Source organism: Cervus elaphus, chromosome 1 (genome assembly GCF_910594005.1).
Source record: "Cervus elaphus chromosome 1, mCerEla1.1, whole genome shotgun sequence".
Classification (NCBI taxonomy): Eukaryota; Metazoa; Chordata; class Mammalia; order Artiodactyla; family Cervidae; genus Cervus; species Cervus elaphus.
Window position 1 is genome coordinate 42632282 of NC_057815.1, and position 26793 is coordinate 42659074.

At 41.1% G+C, this 26793-nt stretch overlaps 1 protein-coding gene, 1 long non-coding RNA gene and 1 other non-coding gene across 3 annotated transcripts; 1 reads left to right on the top strand and 2 right to left on the bottom strand.

Moving 5' to 3' along the window:
• Positions 1–866: 866 nt before the first annotated feature.
• Positions 867–11170, bottom strand: MPZL2 (myelin protein zero like 2). Its single transcript, XM_043900382.1, has 6 exons — positions 10882–11170; positions 9751–9917; positions 9100–9310; positions 6628–6775; positions 3961–4036; positions 867–2465 (listed from the first exon to the last, which is right to left on the bottom strand). The coding sequence occupies exons 1-5, from the start codon at positions 10937–10939 to the stop codon at positions 3973–3975; spliced, it is 648 nt and encodes a 215-aa protein (XP_043756317.1). The 5' UTR covers positions 10940–11170; the 3' UTR covers positions 867–2465; positions 3961–3972.
• Positions 867–15243, bottom strand: LOC122692627. Its single transcript, XR_006340694.1, has 3 exons — positions 15233–15243; positions 3326–3330; positions 867–1559 (listed from the first exon to the last, which is right to left on the bottom strand). It is a non-coding gene; the product is annotated as an uncharacterized LOC122692627 (long non-coding RNA).
• Positions 15244–24466: 9223 nt separating this feature from the next.
• LOC122703897 lies at positions 24467–24573 on the top strand. Its single transcript, XR_006343644.1, has one exon. It is a non-coding gene; the product is annotated as a U6 spliceosomal RNA (small nuclear RNA).
• The last annotated feature ends 2220 nt before the right edge of the window (positions 24574–26793 follow it).

Sequence of the window (26793 nt, forward strand, 5' to 3'; positions counted from 1 at the left end):
TGATTTGTATTCTTGGGGGTGTGTGTGTGTGTGTGTGTGTGTAGCTAATAACAGCATCCATCTCAGTACGTACCTAAATTTAAATTAGGTGTGTGTTAAATTACTGGAGACTCGGGTTCGATCCCTGGGTCGGGAAGATCCCCTGGAGAAGTAAACGGCAACCCACACCAGTAATCTTGCCTGGAAAATCCCATGGACGGAGGAGCCTGGTAGGCTACAGCCCATGAGGTCGCAAAGAGTCGGACAGGACTAAGCGACTTCACTTTCTTTCATTTAAGTTTCTGCTGACAGTGGCAATGATGAAATCATTACAAAAGGGAGCTGAGACTTATGCTTCTTTTGGTTAGAAAAGCGAGAAAGTGTTTTCACAGTGCTTGAAGTGAAATGAAGAGGTGATGTCAGATTCTTCTGAAAAAGAAATGGGATAGTACTGTCCTTTAATTATTAGTCTGTTCTCCTGGAATCTACATATGTTTAATGAAACCAAGGGAACGAAAATATGCTTCAACTTTTGGGATATTTAATAACTTTACATTTTTCAACTCGCATTTCTTTACTAGACTTGAAAGCTGGTAGTTTTCTCTATTAAGAAGGTAATGTAAGAGTATCAGATGGAAGAGATGATACTTACTGTTCCTTCAAAAGAGTCCCCAAACTAAGTAGTTTGTTGTGCTCAATTCTGTTGTTCAAAGCAATGTGAAAATTCTGTGGAAATTCATATAGTTTTATTTATCCAGTACAAACTAATTCTATTATTGACTTCCAGGCTGCCCCTTAGAAAATTTTTCAATAGAGGTAAAATACATTCCCATCAGTTTTCTGTTACCTGCTATGTAAAAATTTTAGATTTTCATATAAGCAAATTATATAATTGTAATGCTTTATTACTGACAGTTATTTACATAGTGTTTAAGGCACAATAAAAAATAAATTACAATACAAAAGTTCTCTTTAAGTAGAAGACACTGAACAATGGGGCTGTATTAATCCTTGAGCATTTAACCAAGACACAGAAACTACAAGTTTCGCTGGAAACACCTTCCATGAGTTTTTAACTACCTCTTTACATTTTATCCAGGCCATCTGTTTGAAGAAATATCCAGTTACTATATTTTCAAAGATTTATATAGAGAAAAAAAGAAAATGTGAATGAAAGGTAATATGGACTTTAAATTTGATTTTTAGTTTCAAAACTGGGTACTAAAACCACTTTTTTAGACAGCATAAAAGGCAAAATGAGACAGGTATGAGAAGCATTTCAAGTTCATAAGTAAATTATACCAGAGTGGGTTTCTTTTAGTATTGGGGAAAAAAATCAAAGTTCATCATCTTTAAATACAAATAAACTGCTTTGAAACTCCAGTTTGTTAACAGAAATAACATTTTCAGCCTAGTTGGTGAAATCAAAGTATCAAGCTGTATTAAAACAAAAAATATATAAAAGAAAGAAACAATTTAATCTCTTCCAGTTCTCAGAGCTTTGTATAACACTAGAGAAAATTATCACCATTTAGGGTTGATTTTTTTTCACTAGCCCTAAATTCTTAAATTGTAATATACTACTTCAGAATCCTTCCATTTAACTGCTTAATGATTCCAGTCTACAAATGGGCATAGATTTTGCTCTGTTGTTATAAATAATTGAATTGGAAGTGGGGAATATAGTAAGCTAAACAGTCATTCACTGCTTGTGAAAAATTAGAGCTATGGGTCACTTATCAAGAGCACAGAAAAAAGGTGACAAGCATTTCATCCTGAGGTGGCATTTGTCAATCTATTAGCATTTATGTCACCTTCCCTAGTTATTCTGTGGTTTCGGCTTGTGCTACTGTAAACCTTGGGTCAACTGACCAAAAACAAACAAAAACAAAAACCTGCCATCTAGGGTATTGAAAGAAATTCAATAAAATAAGATGTGTCTCATACTTAAGGAGAGCCATAAAAATCAAACTATTCTTTAACAGTTTGAATTTAGGATTTTCTGTTAATTAATCAAAACTGTTGAGAGAATTAGCTCACCTTTTAACCAAGCATGTGAGAAGGAAAGAATAAAGATGTTAACTTTAGTAGCTAGAACACTGCTCTAAAATTAATATATCAAAGTAAACGAGACAGAGAGTTTGGTTTTTATCTCATTTGAGGCCAATATATGTGAATATAAATCATAATCCACAAGGAGTGTTTCAGGGCAAAAATATAGCTTCTTAGTATACAAAACCTAGTGAGCATTTGAAAAATATTTGCACTCTGAAATTAAATAAAACCTTAGTAACAGAGCTGTTTGTGAGTCTGGTGGTATCTGCTCAAGAAGGGCCCTATGCTGGCTCCAGAGGAACGTTGCTCGTCTAGGTGGTTATATACTGCAGCGCTGGTTGGAAGGCAGGTCACAACTGGAAAAGCCAAAGCAAAGCTTCCATTAACTCCAGCTTATCTTAGGGTTCTTGTTCTGGGAAATATTCAGCTTCCTGAAATACAAAGCAGAAGTTTAAATGGATAATGCATTTAGCAACAGTGCAATAGGAGTACCTGACATGAAGACATACATATTACTAGATCTGTTTTCCATTGTGAAGAAAAATATTCTTAAGTATATTTGTCCTCTCCTAATTTAACTTTTTAAAAAATTTCCTGATCTTTATTACATCGTTCTCAGGGTCAGTGTCCTTAAGTCATAGTCCCTGCCTTCCCTAGACCCTTGGATGATCAATATCTGCTTACTCACATATATATACATTCTCTCTCTGTCTCCCCCCAACCCCTTTATAATAAAGAAAATCAAATATACAGAAAAGCAAAGAAGTCAGTGTGTAGAATACACTCTCACTTAATTGTATAGCGATAAATTGTACCTGCTATAAATAATATATATGGGGGGGCGGGGGCTAGAGTTTTTAAAACAAATTACTGACATTTTACCCATAAGTACTCCAATATGCATTTTTAAAATACGGATGTCTTCCTGTGTAAGCACAATATCTTTATTATACCTAATAAAAATTAATGATAACTCTCTAATATTATCCATATTGACTTTTTCATATTAAGACTTTCCCAGTTGTACCCCCAACTCTTTTTACAACTAGTTCATTCAGACTAGTATCCATCCAGTCAGAGATCATACACTGCACTTGATTGTATCACTCTCTTAAATTTCTTTTAATCTTAAACAGCCTCTGTCTTTATTTTCCATGCCCCTGACTTAGAAAATCTGCTTGATTTTAAAAATAGCCCTTGGTAAAAATCTCTGTGATACCAATTTTTTCCCCCTAGGTTTACAATAGAATCATTTTTCTCCATATTCTTTTTTTTATAAATTCTTGTGAACTTTCACTGGAGCTTTAGGCTGTAAAACTGTGGCTCTTTTTGCAAATGATAATAGTGGATCAACTTCAGGGAATAGAAATTATAATCATATTAAAATAAATCAACCTACCGTTTAAGCCTAATAAACCTAAACACTGGAAAAACAAAATTACACACCACTAAAATTGGGTTCATAGTCCCAATAACTAAATGAGAGGAGTTGAAATCAGTTCCAAAGAATATAGAAGTTCTCTTGTCAAAATGTCAAGCATATCTATTGAGTCACTCTTAACTGCCATGATTAGTTTACAAGAAAAAAGAAGAAAAAAGCAAATATTAATTCTTTCATTAAAAAAAATTTACTTACATATTGAAAGTTAATTTATTTTTCTTAAGGGTGGTAAATATAACCCCAAAGCTTCAAATAATCATAGAATTCTCAGCTTTAATGATAGGAGGTTCTAGCTTTCTAGTCTTTTGCACAAAACACACTCAAAGGGAAAGCCATCCATAACACAAGAAAAGACTTTTATCTTTCTGCCCAGCTCCTCTCATTTCATACAGGAAACACCTAACAATCATATCATCTAGGAGATCTACAGTAGAGATTAAAGGTGCAAGTAAGCTAAGGAAAGAAAGCAACATGGTGAAACTTACCATGTAAGAATGTTAGTCTGTGTATTCTAAAGAAACAGAAGCCTTTTTTTCCTGATTGAGCTTTTCTTCTTCTTTTCTGTAACATAGAAGCAGAAACCAATGTCAGGAGAACAAGACAAGGAACAAGGAAGGCAAATCATACAAAGTTTCAGGTTAGATATATTCCCCCAAATTTGGGGAAGTATATGCACCTGGGAGTAGATCAGGCTTACAGAGCACTAAACCACTAGTACTGTCTAACAATACTCATGCCTCCACATGACCCTTTTCAGAATATTTCTACAGGGGAATATCATTTGGGAACGCCAGGTATTTAAAACAGACACTTTAGTTTAGCATCAGTATTCTAATTCTACTTCTTATTCAAAAAAGTAAAAAGCATAAAATTAAAACCAAAACAAACAAAAACAAAGACTGACCTAGAAGTCATGTTTATCAATTGTATTCTATTCAAATCAGCTCAGAGTTGGGTTCATTAACCTCCTTAAAAATCAGTTCTGTTTACTATTGTAAATATTTCTTGAGGGAAAGAAACAAATGATGCTGGGACAGCTGAAAAAAATTACACTGTGAGAGAATGAATTTGGACTCCTACTTCACACCATATACAAGAATTAATTAAATGAATTAAAAATTCATTAATTAAAAATGAATCAAAAAAATAACAATAAAAAAGAATCAAAGACCTAAATATAAGAACTAAACTGTAAAACTCTTAGAAGAACTTTTGTGCTGCAAAGGACATCAGTCACGATAATGGAAAGGCAATCCACAGAATGGGAGAAAATAATTGCAAATCCTTTATCTAACAAGGTGCTTTTGTATACTCCAAAAAATATAAAGACCTTCAAAACGTAACAATAAAAAGACAAATACCCTAACTTGGAAATGGTTTCAAATATTCAAAAATTCAAATATGTAACATATTTGAATAATATATTTCCAAATTAGACATTAAAATAGCCAATAAACACATGGAAAGATGCCCAACATCATTAGTCGTTAGAAAAATACAATTCAAAACCTTAATGAGATACCACTTCACACACACTAGATGGCTATAATCAAAAGGACAGGCAATACAAGTATTGTTGAGGATGTAGACAAACTGGAACCCTCATACATTGCTGGCAGGAATATGAAATGGTGCAGCTGTTTTGGAAAATAGTCCAGCAATTCCTCAAGAAGGTAACATAGAGTTACTATATATCCCAGTAATTCCACTCCTGTTTATATACTCCAAAAAATTGAAAACATATGCCTACACAGAAACTTGTAGATGAATGTTCATAGTTAGCATTAATCCTACTAGTCAAAAAGTGGGGAAATTTTAAATGTCCATCAATTGAATGAAATAACAAAATGTGGGGACTTCCCTAGTGGCTCAGTGGTTAAGAATTTGCCTTCCAATGAAAGGGACATGGGTTCAACACCCGGTTGGGGAACTAAGATGCCCCATGCCCTGGGGCAACTAAGCCTATGTGCTCTGCAACTAGAGAAGCCTTTCATGCTGTGAGCAAAGTTCCTATGTGCCACAATTAATATCTGACACAGCCAAATAAATTAAAAAATAAATACTTTTTTTAAACGTGGTATGTGTATACGATGGAATATAATGAAGCCACAAAAAGGAATGACATACTATCACATGGTTGAACCTTGAAAGCATTATACTAAGTCAAAGAAGCCAGACATAAAAGGTCACATAGTTTTTAAAATAATAAAAAAAATAATTTTTTTTTCAAATTACAAAAATGTAATTTTTTTTTAAAAGGTCACATGTTATATGATTCCCTTTACATGAACTGTCCAGAACAGGAGACTCCATAGAGACAGAAAGCAGATTGATTGGTAGTTGTTAGGGGCAGGTGGGAGAGGAAGGTAGGGAGTGATGGCTAAAAGGTATGGAGTTTCTTTTGGAAGTGATGAAAATGTTCTGGAATTAGCGGTAATGGTTACACAACTTTGTGAACATTAAATAATGAATTTTATTATATGTAAATTTTATCTTAAAAAAAAAAAAATATATATATATATATAATGTACCTTACATCAGCATGGCTGTCTTTCCTAGCCCAGTGGTTCTTAGAAATGTATGCTTTACATTAAAAGGAAGGAATATCCTAGAAAAGCTTTACATAAGCAAATTTTTGTATATCAAATCCTACATAGTAAAGAAAGCCTATGATGAAATCTTCCCTAAAATTAAGAAACTAAACACCGCAGAGGAAACAAACTTACAGCTACCAAGGGTGAAAGGGCGGGGGAGGGGTAAATTAGGAGTTTGGGACTAACATATACACACTATAATGTATAAAATAGTGAACCAACAAGGACCAACTGTATAGCACAGGGAAATACACTCACTATTTTGTAATAACCTATAAGGGAATTGAGTCTGAAAAAGAATATATGTATATATGTAAATAATTGAATCACTTTACACCTGAAACTAACACAACAGTGTAAATCAACTGTATTTCAATACAGAAACAGCTAAAGTTACTAATTCACACCCTAATTTATCCATCCTGTGGATTTGAATTCTGTATGAGATTTACCCAAAAGAAAGGACATTTGTTCAAGAATGAGTTAGCCCCGCTATAAAATACCAAGAGTTGCCATAAAACAGTGTTAGAAGACTTTTCCAGAACTGCCCAGCCTTACGGTTTTATCTCCACCACTTTATGAGCTCTTTCAGCCCGTCGCTTTTTCCGGAAATGCTGGAAGAGGACCACCACAATTACTATTATGACCATCAGTGCACAGGCGGAGCCGATGGCCAGAGCCAGGAAGTGGATCTCAGAGAAGCGAACTGTAAGGAGAAAAGATCAGGTTGGGATTCTGAAGAGGAGGACTGTGATGAAATCTGAAGATATAATAGGGATGTGTTTTCACCAAATGAAATATTCCTTTCTTCTACCATATTAACTGTGTAAACTCTGGTAGCAATAGGAAAGCCATAGAGACACTTCAGTGGTTCTCAAACTATGGTCCTAGGAGGAGCAGCTACAGAATGACTTGAGAACTTCGAAAGGCGAGTTCCATCAGGCCCCACCCCAGATCTATCCAATTACAGGTGGGGCCCAGCAATCTGTTTTAACTTGTCCTCCAGGTGATTCTGATGCATGCAAAAAATTTGAGAATCACTGGGGGCAGGTAACCTAGCTAATGGGGTAAGGTTATTGCTGACCTAATCAAATCCAGTGTTTATTTCTCCCTGAATCCTCACCTCTGTCATTCAGTCAGTCATTTATTCAGGTTTATTAAGAGCTTATTATGTTCTAGTACTTTAGGGGAAATACAAAGCCAGAAAAGACATTACCTTCAAGGAACTGATACCCACAGGAAAGAGAGACAAGTAACTGTAGTCTAGTGGGTCAATGATGTAAGAGAACCCAGAGGGAAGGGTCCCTAAACAAGGTTAGAGACTGTGAAGGCTGGGTCTCTTGATCTTGAGCTTGATTTCTGATTTAAATTTCAAAAAACCTACAGAGCTAGAAAAGACATTAGCGAATATCTAGCCCAGGGGTTCCCCAGCCTCGAGTCTGTAAAGGAAGAGGGTGGGGAAGGGGGGGGCATGGTGAAGGAGAACAAACCCACAAAATCCATGTCACATTGTGTGCCTTGTTTGTGGTAAATAGGGGTTATGGCTTTCATTAGGTCCTCAGAGTAGTCATCCTAATATGTTTAAGACCCGTGGGTCCTTATCTACCTGTTCATTTTGCAAAGAAGAAACAGATCCAAAGACATTACATTACTTCTTTCAACACTCAAATGACTTCTCCAAGGTCACACAGCTCTCTATTGATAGGACCTTGAAGGATGATACTAGGACTGAAAGGGGGAATTCATACCATTTTATAGGCTTTTATGTTTTGGATAGTAACGTGTTGGTTAAGAGAATACACCAAAGACAGCTAGGTTAAAATACCAGCTCCTATGTGACTTGGGTAGTTAACTTTTTTTTTGAGCCTCAGTTTCTTCAATGTATAAAGATAACAATACTCATTTCTTGAGTTCTTATAAAAAATAAAGTTGCTTATTTAAATTGTTCCATGCTGTGCCTGCACATAATACTTTCAATATATGGTAGCTATTATAATTTTCAGTACAATTCAGACTTTGGGGATTTTTACTTTTATTATGTCATTTTTATCCTCATCATAATCTTAGCTCTATTATTCTCACTTTACAGAAGAAAAAAATTTATTTATAGCTGATAAACTGTAGCAGTGACTCAGACCCAAATTTACAACTCTTAAGTTTTGTGGTCTTTTCTTTTTGTTATCTGGCAGTTTTCCAGGTTGTCCTTTCTAGGCCTGCAGGCAATACAGTGCATTAGATGGAGCACAGTTTTGGAGACAGAGATGCTTGGGTTTGAGTTCTGAGTGATTCCATTTATCTGCTCCCTGACTTTGGACAAGTGACTTAACCTGTATGAGCATTGGTTTCCTCATTAGTAACGAGGGGGGAGGGAAGCACTAAGAGCACAGTAAATTGATATGTGTAAAGATTAGACAGAGGATGAGATGGTTGGATGGCACCACCAACTCAATGGAGATGAGTTTGAGCAAACTCCAGGAGATAATGAAGGACAGGGAAGCCTGGCACGCTGCAATCCATGGGGTCGCAAAGAGTTGGACATGACTTAGCACTGAAAAACAACAAAGATTAGATGTGTTACATAAATCTCCTAGCATGTGGGAAGGGCGCGATAAACAATAACTACCACTATTGGTATCTACTTCCAACAGTGATTGTGAGAATTAAATGAGATAGTACCTGTCAAGCACTTTGGACAGTGAGTAGGTACTCAATAGTATCTTGTGACTAAATGAGTGGATGAATGGACTTACTGTTAGCCTTTTATCAGAGAGTTGCTTCCTCTCCCTTTCACGATCTCAATGCCATTTTTGTAACCGATTCCCTAGGTCCCTTTGCCTTATTTTCTGTTTGTTTCCATAGCCAAACAAAGCCTTTCTCTTTTTACCCCAGGACTCTTCACTCTTCCTCTGCAATTTCCAGATCCAAAGAGTTGGTCCTTCTCTCTTCTCTTTCAGCCATCACAAAACTTTGCCCCTCTGTTTTCTACAAGCTGTCACACTTTCCAAAAACACTTGTCTCTGCGTCACCTACCAGTCTGCACGACGCTGAGCTGGATCTCCCCGATCAGTCCATCAACATCAGGTGGGTTCTTCACCTGACAGGTGTATGTCCCATTGTCATCAAACTGCAGCTTCCAGAGGAGGATGGAGACATCATACCGCTCAGGGTTCCCATCCCAGACCACTCGGTCCTTGAAACGCCCACTCATGGGTTTGAAGGGATCCACATGGTAGTAGAAAACCTAGAGAGGAGTCGTGACCAAAGGGTTTATTCGGTACCTGGGCAGGGAGACTGAGATAGCAGGAGCAGAAGAGAAACACCTTCCAGTGCACAGGCTGTGGGTTTGATCCCTGGTCAGGGAGCTAAGTTCCCACGTGCCTTGTGGCCAAAATACCAAAACAATAAGGCAGAAACAATATTGGAGCACATCCAATAAAGACTTTTAAAATGGTCCACGTGGGGAAAAAAAAAAAAACTTAAAAAGAGAAACAGCAAGCCTGACTGCCCGGTCTGCAGTTCTCCTGCAACAATCTCTGGCTTTCCCCTTCACCAGCCTCTCAGTTCTGTCTCTGTGCCAAGAATTGTTCCCCAGCTTTACCCTGTACTTATCGCTAAGAAAAATATAAAAGGGCCAGGAGAAATGGACTGGCTTATTTTTCTAATCAAGGGCCCCAAACTTACAAACTGCTCAGGGCCCCCATCTCGAGGACGGAAATTCCAGGTCACCGTGAGAGCATCACCCACTGGGGCAAAGCTGGAGAAAGTGCATTTTAACCGGACATCTGTCCCATTGACAGCCTCCAGCACCCGGGGAGTGTAAATTTCCACAGCTGCTACTGGCCAAAGAGCTGCAATGGAAAAAAGGCAATGAAGGGTTAACAGGAGATGTGTCTTAAGAGAATTTCTGCTGACACTACCAAAATAAAGGTCTGAGTAGGGCATCAAACAGATCTGAGATGGCCCAGCTCTCACTCAAACTCAGCTTCACCCACCACATATTCCTACCTACATGTAACCTTGACCCTCCCATTCATTTAACAGCTAAAAATAGCACACCATAAACTTTACTTAGCAGTCACACCTTCTCTAAAGCAGGATACCCTAGCCTCATGGTACCTTCAAAACTGCTCTAACAAACTATAAACATTGGCAAATAAGATTAAAGGCAGAAGCAAAAAAATTAAAACTAATTAGACCTCTGTTCAGATTAACCATAATACCTTATGTGTATAATGGTCCCCTAGCAGTAAGTTTTTCAGAAAGGGTCCTTGTTAAGTGAATTTCCTACTATTCCTAGTCTTCTGCAAAAAACGGAATTAATCAGCCCCAGACAGTTTAGCTTGCTTGTACCCTGGAACCTTTATACCATGTAGCATTTTTTTAGCATATTTACATTTAGTATGTGCATGGTGGGGCAGTTAGCAAGCCACAGTGGGTCTCTCTCCGTAGCCATCTCCAGTTTCCCAATACTGCCCAGAGTCTCAGACAAGACCCACACACAGAAATCCAAGAGCCGGGTTCTGCCTGTGGTGGGGGGTGGAGAGCAGCCACCAAAAACTGGAGTGTAACCTGAGATTAGAAAACCCGCTCTGTGCCCCAATCACTGGCAACCAGAACACACCGAAACCTGTTTTTCCAAAAGCAGTTCCCCCAAAACAACCCCCCACTTGAGTTTCATTAAAGTCAACACTAAAGCGAAATGTCACTGTGGCTCAGGCTGCAGTAAGAGACTCCTGCAACTTCTGCGACAATGAGCTAACTTCACAGGGTAGGCAGTGGAGGAAATGCTCAGAGAAGCCCGCGAGCTCTTACCTGTGAGCTGTACGCCAAGGAGAAAAAGCACAGCACGCGTAGGGCTCTGGCCATACATGAGGGAAACCCAGGCCTGGCCCCAGAGACCAGACCGCGCAGACGGAGCGCGCCAGCACCCTGCCAAGGCCGCTCCTGGCGGAGAGAGCGCCTCGGCGTTTTCCCGGGGAAAGCAGTCTGTCGCCTCACCTGTGGGAACCTGAGCTCCCGCGCCTGTGAGTCATTCCTGCTCTGCTGGTGCTCTTTGCTGGAATGAAAGGTGGGGCTTCGGCTCCCAACGCCCTCCTCCCCTCCTTCCTTGCCTCCCTCCCACCCTCCACGCTACAGACACGTCTACACAAAGTCCCAGACTCTGCAGTCCTGTCTTTTCAGCTCCTCTGGACCCTGGCCTCTGGATGGCCTCAGAAACAGCCAGAGGAGGTGGTGCCTGTCTGAAAGGTCCCAGGCTGCTTTGGGTCTGGCCCACACGCACACATTTTTTTAAAAACAGGTTTTAGGCTTGCCTAATAAGTGAATGTTGAACATACCTGCAGTGATTTCACTTATCAAAGCACCGCCCTCAGGCCACAGTAGCCTGAACTGGATTACCACCTCCAAAATAATCAAAATTCCTTAGGACCCTCTGTATTCAATAAGTCCTAGAGTTTGTATACTTGATTTTAACCAAATGTTACCACAAGGATCCCTGTGCTTTTTCTAGCTGGTAGATTTCCCCTGAAAACCCCCTTCCCCCTCCCCCGCCCCATCTAAAGCAGACTGACCAAAATAAATCTCAGTGTTTAATGTTTGAAGGATTTAAAGAGGAATCATGTGCTATCTCAAGACACTTTGCAAAGTGGTTTCATTGACAGGACACTGCCCTGAAGTTTTCCCATTTCACCAGTGAAGACAGACACGAAAAGCCTAGAGGTGATTTATTTGCACAGCCAATAGGTAGCAGAACTGGAACTTTTTTTGACTCTTTTTTTTTGGCCACACAGCATGTGGGATCTTAGTTCACCGGGGATGGAACCCATGCCCCCTGCAGTGGAAGTATATGCCTGTTAACCACTTGACCACCAGGGAAGTTCTCTTTTTTAACTCAGTCTAGTGCTCTTTCCACAAAAATCATAGTTCATGTGAGCAATCAGACAGAGGATCCTCAAGGAAAAGCTTTTCCTAATAGCTTTTTTGTAACTCAGGTTTTATTTGCCATTTTGGGGGCAGTCATCTGTCTGAGAAATTTGAAGAGCTGAAGATTTGAAATGAGACAAGGTGTCTCCTTGTCTCAAAGGATGACAGGTAATTGTTAAAAATTAGTAAAGCTGTATGGAAACTCAGTAGAAGGAAGATGAAGGTTACCCATGCAATTAAGAAGTAAGCTCTCACTGCCGTGGGTCCAGGGTTTAATCCCTGAGGGGGGAACTAAGACCCCACAACCGTGTGGCACGGCCAAAAAGAAAAGAAGCAGGCTTGACCAGTAATCTAACGCAGAACAAGAGAAATAAATTGCTATCCCTGGATTAGTGATCTAGAAACTCTTAAGTGATTCATAAACTCTCCCAGTGAAACCGCAGAACAAAGAAGTTTCTAGTACTGAGAGGAAGGGGCAGGCTGACTAGAAAAAATAAAACAACATAAAGAGGGAAGCAAAGAGAAAATTCCACAGAGAGAGGCAGATTACAGAAGAAAAAGAAAAGCAAAAGAGAGAAAAGCAGCAGGAGAAAGATGTGTCATAAAAAAAAGTTTAACAACAACCAAAATAGCCCCCATGAGGACTGAGAAACCAGGGGCTCCACACATGAAGAGGCGCGGTGTCCCAGCGTGAGTGTCCTGACAAGAGTGTTCTGAACACAGGATGTTTGGCTCCTTTCTCAGCCTCTAGGTCAGAAATCACACACACGCAGTCAGCAGCCAACCTCAAATCAGAATGCTGGGGAAACATTTTAAATGGTGATCCGATAAAGGAGCCTTTCTGGCATGCGGGTCCAAAGAGTTCAGCTCCAGGAGCCAGAAAGAAAAGGAGTTAAGGAAACTTGAGCCTCTGCTGGCTTTCAGCTTGCAGGCCAGTGCCGCTCTAAAGGAAGGAGAGGAGAAGCCTAAGGTTTTGAAGTCTACCACAAACTGCAAATTTTTGGTGAGAGGTAGAGTTACCACAGGGCTCAGGGGATGCAGCAAACAGCAGCAGGAGAGGAATCAGGGCAGGAAGAGCTGAACAAATGGTTGTCAGGAGGGAAGACTCTTCCTCCCCACCCACCCTAGGTAGCCAGGCGCCCTGTGAGCAGGCAGACAGCACTGCTCTGGGAGTCAGCCGCTGCCCAGAGCCCATTCCTCCTCAGCAGAGTTCAAATTCCTGGCAGGGTGCCCAACAACACCCAGTTCCTTCCAGTTACCAGGAGAGCGAGCCGGTTCCCCTCCCTGGGTGGGGAGGGGAGAGGCCAAGGGCTGGACGTGCTAAGCAGAGAAAACACTAAAGAAAAAGGAGGCTTGTCCCTAAGAGTCCCCAGGGCGCTGGTCAGCAGGACTCTGATCAGAGATGGAGGCACCTGGGTGAGGCCTTAGTTATAGTTTGTATCTGGGCAAGTGAGAGAAAAAGAAGAGGACTTCTGGAGATTGAAAGGAAGAGAAATGGACTCCCCTGGTGGTGCAGTGGATGGGTTCAATTCCTGATCCTGGAAGATTCCGCATGCCACAGAGTAACTAAGTCCACATGCCACAACTACTGAGCCCACACTCTAGAGCCTGTGCTCCGCACAAGAGAAGCATCACTGCAAGAAGAAGCCCCCACTCACCACAGCTAGAGAAAGCCCACGTGCAGCAACAAGACCCAGTGCAACCAAAAAAAAAAAAAAAGAAAATTAAAAAGGAAGAAAAGTGAAGTTTTCAGAGACATCACGTTTTCTCTTTAAACTTTTCCAGAGAAAAATTCTGATTGTCATTAAAATTTTACGGTGTACTAAGTTTTGAAACCACCTCATCTATCCCTTCCCCTACACATTCCCTAAAAATATTTCTTTTTTTTTTTTTCCCCAATTTCACTTACTTATATATTCATTTGGCTATACCTGGGTCTTTTGAACTGTGGTATTGGAGAAGACTCTTGAGAGTCCCTTGGACTGCAAGAAGATCCAACCAGTCCATCCTAAAGGAGATCAGTCCTGAGTGTTCATTGGAAGGAATGATGTTGAAGCTGAAACTCCAATACTTTGGCCACCTGATGCAAAGAGCTTACTCATTGGAAAAGACCCTGATGCTGGGAAAGATTGAGGGCAGGAGGAGAAGGGGATGACAGAGGATGAGATGGTTGGATGGCATCACCGACTCGATAGACATGAGTTTGGGTGAACTCTGGGAGTTGGTGATGGATAGGGAGGCCTGGCGTGCTGCGGTTCATGTGGTCGCAAAGAGTCGGGCACGACTGAGCGACTGAACTGAACTGAACTGAACTGATACCTGGGTCTTAGTTGTGGCATGTGGAATCTAGTTTCCCAACTGGTGTCAAACCCAGGCCCCCTGCTTTGGGAGCCCAGACTCTTAGCCACTGGACTGCTAGGGAATTCCCTTCTAAAAATATTTCTAATGGATACCTAGGCTTTGGTCAGTAGGAAACTCACTGGGGGCTCAGAAGACAAAAAGGTTAATTGACCCATATCAATACATGTAAAAATTGTCTTAGCATCCTAGGCAAAAAAGTTTTTTTTTTCACTACAAGATGAAAATAACACTCTGTGAAGCAAAGAAAACAGATAATTTAGCTCTTCAGTTCAATTCAGTTCAGTCGCTCAGTCGTGTCCGACCCTTTGCGACCCCATGAATCGCAGCACGCCAGGCCTCCCTGTCCATCACCAACTCCCGGAGACTACTCAAACTCATGTCCATCGAGTTGGTGATGCCATCCAGCCATCTCATCCTCTGTTGTCCCCTTCTCCTCCTGCCCCCAATCCCTCCCAGCATCAGGGTCTTTCCAAAGAGTCAACTCTTCACATGAGGTGGCCAAAGTATTGGAGTTTCAGCTTCAGCATCAGTCCTTCCAATGAACACCCAGGACTGATCTCCTTTAGGATGGACTGGTTGGATCTCCTTGCAGTCCAAGGGACTCTCAAGAGTCTTCTCCAACACCACAGTTCAAAAGCATCAATTCTTCGCTCTTAGGGTGGTTTAAATAAAGTATCTATTTACTCAAAAGTTTTGGTCCATATGTCTTTCTTACTAGAAAAGCTTTATGAAATTTTTATTACTATGTTGCTAGGCTAGAAATGCAAAGTAGAATTAGACATTTCTGCCTGAGGCTGGGGCAGGGAGGAATCAGTCTGAAGAGGATTGGGAGGTGAAAGGTGGATGTAAACAAGTAATCACCATTTTTGTGACTTTTGACCTAGCCCCAAAAAGGATGAATAGAGAGGAGAAGCAGATGGGTGGAATGTGGTATCCACAGGGTTGTTGTATATGTATAGTCACTAAGTTGTGTCTTTGCAACCCCATGGACTGTAGCCCACCAGGCTTCTCTGTCCATGGGATTTCCCAGGCCAGAATACTGGAGTGGGTTGCCATTCCTTCTCCAGGGGATCTTCCTGACCTAGGGATTGAAACTCAGACTCCTGCATTGCAGGCAGAAGACCTTTTAAACCAGAAAGAGTTTTTTAAAAAAAAAAGGAAAAGGAGCTGTAGATTGGAATTGTTGTTTAGGGAAGGCTGGGAGTCTGAGTCTTCAGAAAACAGGTAAAAAGTTTAACTTTCATTATGGCTCCTAGGCCAGGGGCCTATGAGACAGTTGGTAGAATATGTGCTGGTTGATGACTCAAAGCTTTCCCTTCTTACTTTTTAAAAACCATTAAAATAATTCAAATATAGTTAATTTGCAACATTGTGTTAGTCGCAAAGATGAGTGAGTGTGTGTGTCTGTGTGTGTGTGTGTGTGCGTGCCACTCAGTCATGTCCTACTCTTTGCAACTCCATGGACAGTAGCCTGCCAGGCTCCTCTCTCCTTGGAATTCTCCAGGCAAGAATACTGGAGTGGGCTGCCATTTCCTTCTCCAGGGGTTCTTCCCAATCCCGAGATTGAACCCACATCTCTTGCATTGCAGGCAGACTCTCTCAAAGATGAGAGAGGATGTCTAAGTTCTGGATGAGAGGTGAGCTCTCAGCCCAAAGGAGACATGTGTTTGCTTGGATCCTCCTCCTTGCCTCAAATTTCCTACAGATGGTCCAGGGCAAGTTGGGATCTGAAACTGAGCTCTACTTAGTAAAACCGTGGGCAGGAATGTGCTCCTATCTCTCGTCTCTTGGCAGCTGATGTGAACACTTCCCCAGTAAAACCTCAGACTCTTTTTTCTTAATTATAGAGAAGAAGCATCATAATCTAATTAACCAGCCCAAGGAAGAGACTCTGAAGTTTAACCCTTCATGTTCTAAAGAGACGTTAGATGGACTTGCGCAGAGCTGGATAGATGGGGTGTCTTTAAGATAACCTTGAAGAGTCTCCCAGGAAGATAAAGAGTCCTCAATGGATGTATCTGCCTATCTCCCTGTTTATCATATGCACCACATCTAAGTAATGGAGAATTTACATTTATATAGTGTTTATTGATGAATTCAGTATCTCTTGTTTACCAGGACCAATTTTCATCCTTAAGAAAAGAAATAGCCACTTCCTTCTTTTTTTCTGTTTTGCTATTAAATACTAGAATCATGAGGCAGAGGAACTGGAGTCCAGATCCGGCCTTGGCCACTTACTAGCTGTGTGACCTTGGGCAGATATTTAATTCTCTGTGCCTCAGTTATCCTACCTGAAAAATGAGAATAATAATTTCTTCCCCATACGCTTGGTATAAGAATCAGGTAAAATGCTATATTTAAGTAAAGCTCTATGCTCAGTTCCCATAGAAATTTACACTCAGTAAATTTAGTTGTTTGTGGTTATACTTAGCTGGCTTTTGAAAGCTGTTCCCGTGACCATGTTGAAGAAAGGTGTAGCAGTTTTTTGTTTGTTTTTTGGCTATGCTGGGTCTTTGTTGCCGCAGGCATGCTTTCTCCAGCCATGGCAAGTGGGTGCTACTTCCTAGTTGTGACGTGCGGGCTTCTCATTGCAGTGGCTTCTCTTGTTGCAGAGCAGGGACTCTAGGCGCGTGGGCTTCAGTAGTTGTGGCACTGGGGCTTAGTTGTCTCAAGGCATGTGGGATCTTCCCAAGCCAGGGACTGAACCCATGTCCCCTGTATTGGCAGGTGGATTCTTAACCACTGGACCACTAGGGAAGTTCAAAAGGTCTAGCAGTTTCTTATAAAGCTAAGCTTCATATAAAGCTAATCCCCTTAGCAATTCCACTCCTAGGTATTTATCCATGAGAGATGAAGTTATATACCCACAAAAAGGCTTGTGTAAGAATATTTGAAGAAGCTTTATTCATATTAACCCCAAATTGGAAATAGCCCAAGGGTCCATCTACAGAGAAATACTCTGTAGAATACTCATGCCTTGGGATACTACTCAACAATCAGTTCAGTTCAGTTCAGTTGCTCAGTGGCATCCAACTCTTTGTGACCCCATGGACTGCAGCACACCAGGCTTCCCTGTCCATCACCAACTCCCAGAGCTTGCTCAAACTCACGTCCATCGAGTTGGTGATGCCTCTGTCCTCCCTGTCTCTTCCTGCCTTCAATCTTTCCCAACATCAGCGTCTTTTCCAATGAGTCAGTTCTTTGCATCAGGTGGTCAAAGTATTGGAGCTTCAGCTTCAGCATCAGTCCATCCAATGAATATTCAGGACTGATTTCCTTTAGGATGGACTGGTTGGATCTCCTTGAAGTCCAAGGGAGCTCAAGAGTCTTCTCCAACAATAAAAAGGAATAAACTACTGATACATACTGCCATATTGATGAATCTCAAATATATTATGTTGAACAAAATTAGCCAGACATAAAGTAATACTTACTCTTTGATTCTATTTATATGAAGTTCTAGAACAGGCAAAACTAATGTTTGGTGGAAAAATATCCTAACGGTGTTTCCCTTGGGGAAGTGGGGGAAGGGATTGACTGGACGGACAGGCATGAGGGGAATTTCTAGAGTGATATTTATGTTCTGCATCTTGATATAGGTTTGGGTTACACAGGCTTTGAATTTGCCAAAGTTATTTGAATGTATATGCTTAAGTCTTCTGTGTTACATTGTATTCAAATTTTATTTCAGTATATTCTTAAAAAGAATTGTAAACAAATATTGAACTCTCACTAATGCTGAAAAATATAGGGAGATGTGTCCCACAGTCTGCAATTTTATTTTTTTAATTAATTAATTAATTTTAATTGGAGGCTAATTACTTTACAATATTGTGGTGTTTTTTGCCATACATCAACATGAATCAGCCACTGGTGTACGTGCGTGCCCCCAACCTGAACCTCCCTCCCACCTCCCTTGTCTGAAATTTTAAAATGCATCAAAAAACTAAATAAATGACATGTTAATGGATGGGTAGATAAAAGGATGAAAAAAGGATTGAATAGATATGTAATAAAGCATGTACATAGTAAAATATTAACTGAAGAACCTAAGTAGGGAATATAGGTGTTCACTATAAAGTTCTTCCAACTTTTCTGCATGTTTGAAAATTTTCATAATAAAATGTTGGCAAAAATCTGCTTCCTTGTTTACTAAGTTTCCTTAGCATTAAGTATTGAGTAGGGGCTTCTCTGGTGGCTCAGGGGTAAACCAGTCTTCTTGCATTCTACCTCCTGCATAGCTCTCAGATCCTAACTTCTCTCCATTCCCTCCACCATTGTTTCAGTTCCGGTCAAATCATCTGTCTGGATTACTGTTCCCAGAAGCAGCTTCTTGCTTCGGGCCTTGTTTCACCCTATTGTCTTTCTCCAGATTGTATTTGTGTGCTCTTATATTTATTATTATTTTTTAAAATACTTATTTATTTTCTTTATCTGGTTGGGCTGGATCTTCTTTGTGGCCTGTGGGATCTCATTCCCTAACCAGGGATTGAACTTGGGCCCCCTGCATTGAGAGCACGGCATCTTAGCCACTGGAGCACCAGGGAAATCCCTGTGCTCTTTTAAATACACAAATCTGATCAGGTCCCTTTCCCCTGAAAAGTTTTCAATGTTGCCCCATTGCCCTTTAGATAAAGTCCACACTCTTTAACCCTTATCAAGGATCTTTAGGGTCTGGACCCTAATTACAATTTCAGTCTCATCCCTGGTCATTCACTCTCCTTTTTCCCTTTTTCTCTCCACTAGGTATTAGAATGAATAGGTTCAATAGGTATTAGAATGAATGAGTCTCTTTGTGCCTCAATTTTCTCATCTATAAGATGGAGACATCTGCTTCTCTTGAAATTATGATAATCAGAAATAATATCTCTGACATACCTGCTGCATTGCTGGGTGCATAGTAGGCACTTGATAAATGGTAATTTTTAGTTGTTAAAATATGACCAACATTCTAAGAAATGATGTGTAAACTCGAGTGATGTAAAATAATGACTCAAACGTTGCATTTCTAACTTTGGTCTTGTCATCTGTTGAATACTTTTTAAATATTTATTGTTTATTTTTGACTGTGCTGGGTGCTCACTGCTGCCGGCAGGCTTTCCCTAGTTGCAGCGAGTGGGAGCTACTCTCTAGCTGCAGTATGTGCGCTCAATGGTTGTGTACGGACTTATTGTCCTGAGGCATGTGGGATCTTCCCTGACCGGTGATTGAACCCATGTTCCCTTTTCCCTGGGAAGCCCATAGTTGGAAGGGAGAAAGAAGTTTTTTAGTTTTGGGTTCATTTGTTGGTTTTAAGAAAGTAAAGTGTTAGCATGCAATGCAGGAGGCCCTGGTTGGATTCCTGGGTCGGGAAGATCCACTGGAGAAGGGATAGGCTACCCACTACAGTATTCTTGGGCTTCTCTTGTGGCTCAGCTGGTAAAGCATCTGCCTTGCAATGCAGGAGACCTGGGTTTGATCCCTGGGTCAGGAAGATCCCCTGGAGAAGGGAAAGGCCACCCACTCCAGTATTCTGGCAAGGAGTTGGACGTGACTGAATGACTTTCACTTCATTTCATTTGTTGGTTTGAAGAAGGTAAAGTATTAGCATGTTAAAATGAGCCAGTAAACAGGAAAAAGTGTACCTCCCTCATTATTAACAAGAGGTTAAGAATGTTTGGAATGCTCAGGACAGCCCTAGTTTATACCTGCTGTCTCACTGTAATGGTTAACAGTACCTCTTTCACACTTTTCACACTGTGACAATGTGGGAGATAATTTTTATGGTCAATCTAGACAAGGGGGAAGCCCAGGATGGGTCCAGATTTGGCTAATGTTGAAAGTGAAAGAGTTGGGCCCCAAAAATGAAGTTTTCATCTGTGTGTGGGGGGGTTTTGTTGTTTTTTTTTTCCCATCCTGAGAGAGTTCTCATCTACTAGTTTCTACTTTCTTTGTGTACTAGGGAAGAAATGTCCCAGTCCTAGGGAGATGTGAAACGATTTATCTCAGATAGGGACTCAAGCCCAGCCAAAACCTAATCTGGGACTCGAACCTGGTAGCTGGGATTCAAACTCAGCCAAAACCCTGCCTGAGACTTGAACCCAGTCAAAACCCAGTTTGGAACTTGAACCCACATGGCTGGGACTCGAACCCAGCCAAAACCCATGGTACCTGGTTTCAGGGCCTAATAAAGCTCAGGTTCTTAATGTCTCATCACAGAAAGAATTCAGTGAGAAACAAAGTGATAGGTAAGAAATGGATTTATTCAGATTCAGAGAGAAGCATACTCCACAAACAGAGTGTGGGCCATTGCAGAGGGCAAGGGCAGCCGTGAAATGTGGCCTGGTTAGTTTTTATAGGCTGGGTAATTTCATATGCTAATGAATGGGAGGTTATTCCAACTATTTTGTGGAAAGAGTGGAAATTTCCAGGGTTTGGGGCACTGCCCACTCCTTGGTCTTTTGACAGTGCATGGAACTGTCATGGCACCTCTGGGTCCGTCATTTCACTTGCTGACTGAGGATCAAGGTCTGGTCTTGTCTGCAATCTTGGTCCCATTTGGTTCTACCTGGCTTATGTTGTGTCCTTCAGTTCAGTTCATTCGCTCAGTTGTGTCCGATTCTTTGTGACCCAATGGACTGCAGCACCCCAGGCTTCCCTGTCCATCACCAACTCCCAGAGCTTGCTTAAACTCAAGTCCATCGAGTAAGTGATGCCATTCAACCATCTCATTCTCTGTCATCCCCTTCTCCTGCCCTCAATCTTTCCCAGCATCAGGGTCTTTTCTAATGAGTCAGTTCTTTGCATCAGGTGGTCAAAGTATTGGAGCTTCAGCTTCGGCATCAGTCCTTCCAATGAACATTCAGGACTGATTTCCTTTAACACTGACTACTTTGACCTCCTTGCAGTCCAAGGGACTCTCAAGAGTCTTCTCCAACACCACAGTTCAAAAGCAGCAATTCTTCGGCACTCAGCTTTTTTTATGGTCCAATTCTCATATCTATACATGACTACTGGAAAAACCATAGCTTTGGCTATATGGACCTTTGTCGGCAAAGTAATGTCTCTGCTTTTTAATACGCTGTCTAGGTTGGTCGCAGCTTTTCTTTCAAGGAGCAAGCATCTTTTAATTTCATGGCTACAGTCACCATCTGCAGTGATTTTGGAGCCCAAGAAAATAGTCTCTCACTGTTTTCACTGTTTCCCCATCTATTTGCCATGAAGTGATGAACAATGTCATTCTTTCAAAAACTGTGCCCTGCCCTTTTCCCTGCTGTTACAGAGGGAGGAGCAGAAGCCAGAAAGAGAGATGGATTCCATCCATTTGTGACAGGAATGAGAGGAGAAACTGGCCAAAGTCAAGTGGCATCTCCAAGGTCACCTCCTGGTGACATGGTCAGAATTCAAAGCCAGGCCTGCCCAGCTCTCAAGTCAACTCCAGAGATAATTTAAGCTCTTTCTACAATACCAGTCTCCCCTCCTCATTAGAATGTATCTAGCATGTCTACTGTCTGCCCTCTATTGTATCTTCAGGCCACTCTCTGAGCAGGGGTGCCTTTCTCCTCTCCCCCTCACAACCATCACCACCATTCTGGAAGACTTTCTAAGCACAAGTAAATGAAAGGAACATTAGTCATCCTCTTCTTGGCATCTCTCCTAAAAGGAAAGATTTTGTGGGAAATAACTTGGAAATTTGGTCCAAAATGCAGTTTGGATTATGCCAAAATATCACCATGTTGTTCCTTCTGTATCTTATTAATCATCTGTTTGTTGTTGGTGTTTTCTTTTTATTCTCCTTTTTTTTTTAAATAGTTTTGAGCAACTACCAGGTGTCAGGCACTGTCCTCAGGAACTCAAGGGTACAAAAAGAAAGATAAGATCCTAGCCCTCAAGACATGATCAGGCTAATAACAATAAAAAAGGTAGTCACAATACAGGCTGACAAGGCATGCAGAAGTATATACCAGGTACCAGCGATAACAGAAGAATAACACAAACTCTGCTTGGGAGCACTAGGGAACCTTCTCTGAAAGGGTTAAATATACAAGGCATCCTGAAAGAGGAAGACCAGTTGGCAAAAGAGGAGGCACTCTGGGCCAAGGCCTTGAGTTAGGGGTGGACCAGCATGGCTTGTGTAGGAACTCCAAGAAGGATGCTGGAGCTTGCTCATAGTACTAATAATAACCACCATCTGTTACATAACTTAGTTTTAGTATCTTCACATCCACAACAACCCTAGAAAGTACTTCATTAATCTCTCCATTATACAGATGAGTAAAATGAGGCTGGGAGATTAGTAACTTGCCCAAAATCATGTAGCTAGGAAATAGTATCAGCTGGCCTTGAACTCTGGACTCTATGATTGTTCCTCTATAAAACAAGTTTAGAAAAATAAGAGGGAGAACAGCAGGAAAGGAGCTATTTGAAGGTGAGATTCTTTCATTTGCATTGCATTGCATTACAAGGATTTTCAGTTAAATTCTAATAAAGTATGGGAGATTCTAATGAGTAATGAAACTTTTAAAAGAGTAAGGCAATGGCAACTTGACAGTATGCTAAAGAGGTTTTACTTTTTTCTAAAGGTAAAGATATTAAAGGGTTTTACACACATTTAAGGACTTAAGCATAGATAATCCAAAGTAATGGACTTCGCTGGTGGTCCAGTGGACAAGAATCTGCCTGCCAGTGCAGGAGAAGTCAATGCAGGGGACACGGGTTCTATCCTTGGTCCCGGAAGATTCCACATACAGTGGGGCAACTAAGCCCGTATGTCACAACTACTGCTCACCCTAGAGCCTCTGCTCTACAATAAAAGAAGCCACCATGAGAAGCCTATACACCACAATGAAGAGTAGCACCTGCCCACTGCAACTAGAGAAAGCCCTTGCTCAGCAACAAAGACCCAGCACAGCCATAAATAAATAATTTTTTAAAGTAGTTGCATCAAGCATTCCATGAAGTATAACAGTAAGTGGGATGGAGAATAATCTGTTAGTTAATTAAAAGATGGCATCTCCACAAAAGATGGAGAGAGTGTAGAGAAAAGGGAGCCCTCTTGCACTGTTGGTGGGAATGTAAATTGATAGAGCCACTGTGGAAGACAGTATGGAAATTCCTTTAAAAACTAGGAATAAAACCACCATATGACCCAAGAATCCCACTACTAGGCATATACCCTGAGGAAATCAAAGTCGAAAAGGACACATGTACCCCAATGTTCATTGCAGCACCATTTACAATTGCTAGAACATGGAAGCAACCTAGATGTCCATCAACAGATGAATGGATAAAGAAGTTGTGATACATATACACAATGGAATATTCAGTTCAGTTCAGTTCAGTTGCTCAGTCGTGTCCGACTCTTTGCGACCCCATGAATCGCAGCATACCAGGCCTCCCTGTCCATCACCAACTCCCAGAGTCTACTCAAATCCATGTCCATCGAGTCGGTGATGCCATCCAACCATCTCAACCTCTGTCGTCCCCTTCTCCTCCTGCCCCCAATCCCTCCCAGCATCAGGGTCTTTTCCAGTGAGTCAACTCTTCGCATGAGATGGCCCAAGTACTGGAGTTTCAGCTTCAGCATCAGTCCTTGCAATGAACACCCAGGACTGATCTCCTTTAGGATGGACTGATTGGATCTCCTTGCAGTCCAAGGGACTCTTACTCAGCCATAAAAAGGAATGCATTTGAGTCAGTTCTAATGAGGCAGATGAACCTAGAGCCTATTATACAGAGTGAAGTAAGTCAGAAAGAGAAAAATAAATATCATATACTAACACATATATATGGAATCTAGAATGATGGTACTGATGAAATTATTTGCAGGGACACACAGACATAGAGAACAGTCTTATGGACCCAGGGGTGGGGAGAAGGAAGGAGAGGTGGGACGCATGGAGAAAGTAACATGGAAACTTACATTACCCTATGTAAAGTAGATAGCCAATGGAAATTTGCTATATGACTCAGGAAACTCAAACCGAGGCTCTGTAACCACCTAGAGGGGTGGGAGGTGGGAGGGAGGTTCAAGAAGGAGGGGACATATGTATACCTATGGCTGACTCATGTTGATGCTTGGCAGAAACCAACACAAATCTGTAAAGCATTTATCCTTCAATTAAAAAATAAATTAGTGCTTGCTTCGGCAGCACATATACTAAAATTGGAACGATACAGAGAAGATTAGCATGGCCCCTGAGCAAGGATGACACGCAAATTCGTGAAGCGTTCCATATTTTTTGCTGGCAACATGGAAGACCAATCAACAGGCTTATTAGAAGGATGAACTAAGGTATCTACCAGGATTATTTTTGTAATCTGGTCCGTTAATAAACAATTGAAACAAAAAAATAATAATAATAAATTAATTTTTTAAAGTAGTTGCATCAAACACTCAGTGAATTATAACAGTAAGAAAATAATCTGTTAGTTCATTAAAAGATGGAGTCTCCACATGTGCAGCACTGTGCCAGGCAGGATGGGAAAAAGCTTCACCTTTTCCAACACCTTCATATATTTTGCTCCGTAAGTATCACTGAGACTGTGCACTTACTTTAGAAAGAGACCTAAGCTTCTTGGAGGAAGCTGACCTTGCAGTTAGCCAGTTTACAGAATAACAGCACGTAGACGCTAACTAAAGAAACTTGCAACTTTTGATTTTAAGTGACTTTTAATACAAATCATCAATTCTGTTCCCTGGTCTCTATCAACAACTTTTTTTTTTCCTCTACAGGGTTTTTGTTTTTGTTTTTAATTGAAATATCATTGATATATGGGCTTCTCTTGTGGCTCAGTGGTAAAGAATCCACCTGCCAATGCTGGAGACACAAGTTGGTTCCCGGGGTCAGAAAGATTCCCTGGAGAAGGAAATGGCAACCTATTGCAGTATTATTGCCTGGGAAATCCCATGGACAGAGGAGCCTGGTGGATTACAGTCCATGGGGTCTCAAAGAGTCGGATACAACTTAGCAACTGAAAAAAAAAGGTTGATTTTAAAATAGTGTTGTGTTAGTTTTTGCTGTACAACAAAGTGATTCAGTTATACACACACACACATATATATATATATATACACACACATTCTTTTTTATATCCTTGCCATTATGGTTTATCACAGGAATTTGAATATAGTTCTCTGTGCTATATAGTAAGACCTTATTGTTTAGTGCTAGCAAGTTTCTTTCCAGAGTCCTTGATATATTGCAACACCACCTCTTAACTCTTTACTCTTTTAGCAGCAACCATCTCAGAGACAAAGAGGAGTTGCAGTCACACTAGGTTTGTGGTGATGTCATAAGCAGGAAAAGTCTGGACTCTGTAACTGAGACAATAGGAAGGAGTGGTCTGATCCTAGGGTTAAAGGTAGACGGGAAGAGAGTGCAGGATCAAAGGTCAAATTCTAAGAACTGCAAGAAGTCTGGAGACCTGTTACACTCCGCGCACATGCACGCAGTCACTCTGTCGTGTCTGACTCTTTGCGACCCCATGGACTGTAGCCCTCCAGGCTCCTCTGTCCATGGAGTTTTCCAGGCAAAAGTGCTGGAGTGGGTTGCCATTTCCTTCTGTACAGGATCTTCCCAACCCAGGGATCGAACCCACGTCTCCCACGTCTCCCTCATTGGCAAGTCGATTCTTTACCACTGAGCCACATGCCCCTTAATTGGCATTCAAAGACCACTCCCCACGATGTGAGTAGGTACTGGATGACAAGAAGATTCTGTACTCATGGGGAAATGATCAATTAAACTAAACAGATACTTGTTTATTTTTGGTTTTCACTACAATATTTCTCAGGGCTTTTAAAATGCATGAAGCCAGTTTTCTTACACATCATCTGTTAATCTTTCTAGAACTCTGTTCACTGAAAAACTTGGGGACAGTGTTTCTCAAAGTGCAATCTGCAGAATCCCTAAAACTTTCACAGATCCTCCAGGCGATAAACAACACCCAAGCAAACAAAAACTAGAGACAAACCGTTCAAAGCTATTATAAGTAATCTGATGGCCACAATATCCAAAGCCATGACCAGAGGGCTTGTTGTATAGGGTACAGAACAGTGTGTGTGTTGCAGGTTGCAGGGCGGCGGCATAGGGTGTTAGCCTTGTCCTAGTCACGTGCAGCAGAATCACATATAGATTGCACAGCAGAGTTTGCTGATCACTGGTTTAAGAAGCACTGATGAGCCCAATCTCTGTTGTACACACTGGGTGTTGACACCCAGAGACATAAAGTGACTTGTCCAAGGTCATGAGGGTCAGTAGCAAAGGGCTGACTCTAAAGATTGCCAACCAGGGGAGCCAGATAGAAGGAACTGGAAAAATTAAAAGTGTTATAGCCACGCTTTCTCGGAAACAAACTCACTCAGAAGGACAATGCAGATAGTGGAGTGCAGTTTATTACACCGGTGGGCCCAAAGCAGAGTCTCCTCTTAGCCAAGGACCCCGACCAGCATTTGTGGAA

Coding starts and splice junctions, on each gene's coding strand:
- MPZL2 (XM_043900382.1), bottom strand. CDS start 10,939: ATGTATGGCCAGAGCCCTACGCGTGCTGTGCTTTTTCTCCTTGGCGTA. Junction 9,311..9,750: donor ATGGGGGCCCTGAGCAGTTT/GTAAGTTTGGGG, acceptor ACTCCTCTCTAG/GTTTTCTACTACCATGTGGA. Junction 4,037..6,627: donor AAAGTGGTGGAGATAAAACC/GTAAGGCTGGGC, acceptor TCTATGTTACAG/AAAAGAAGAAGAAAAGCTCA.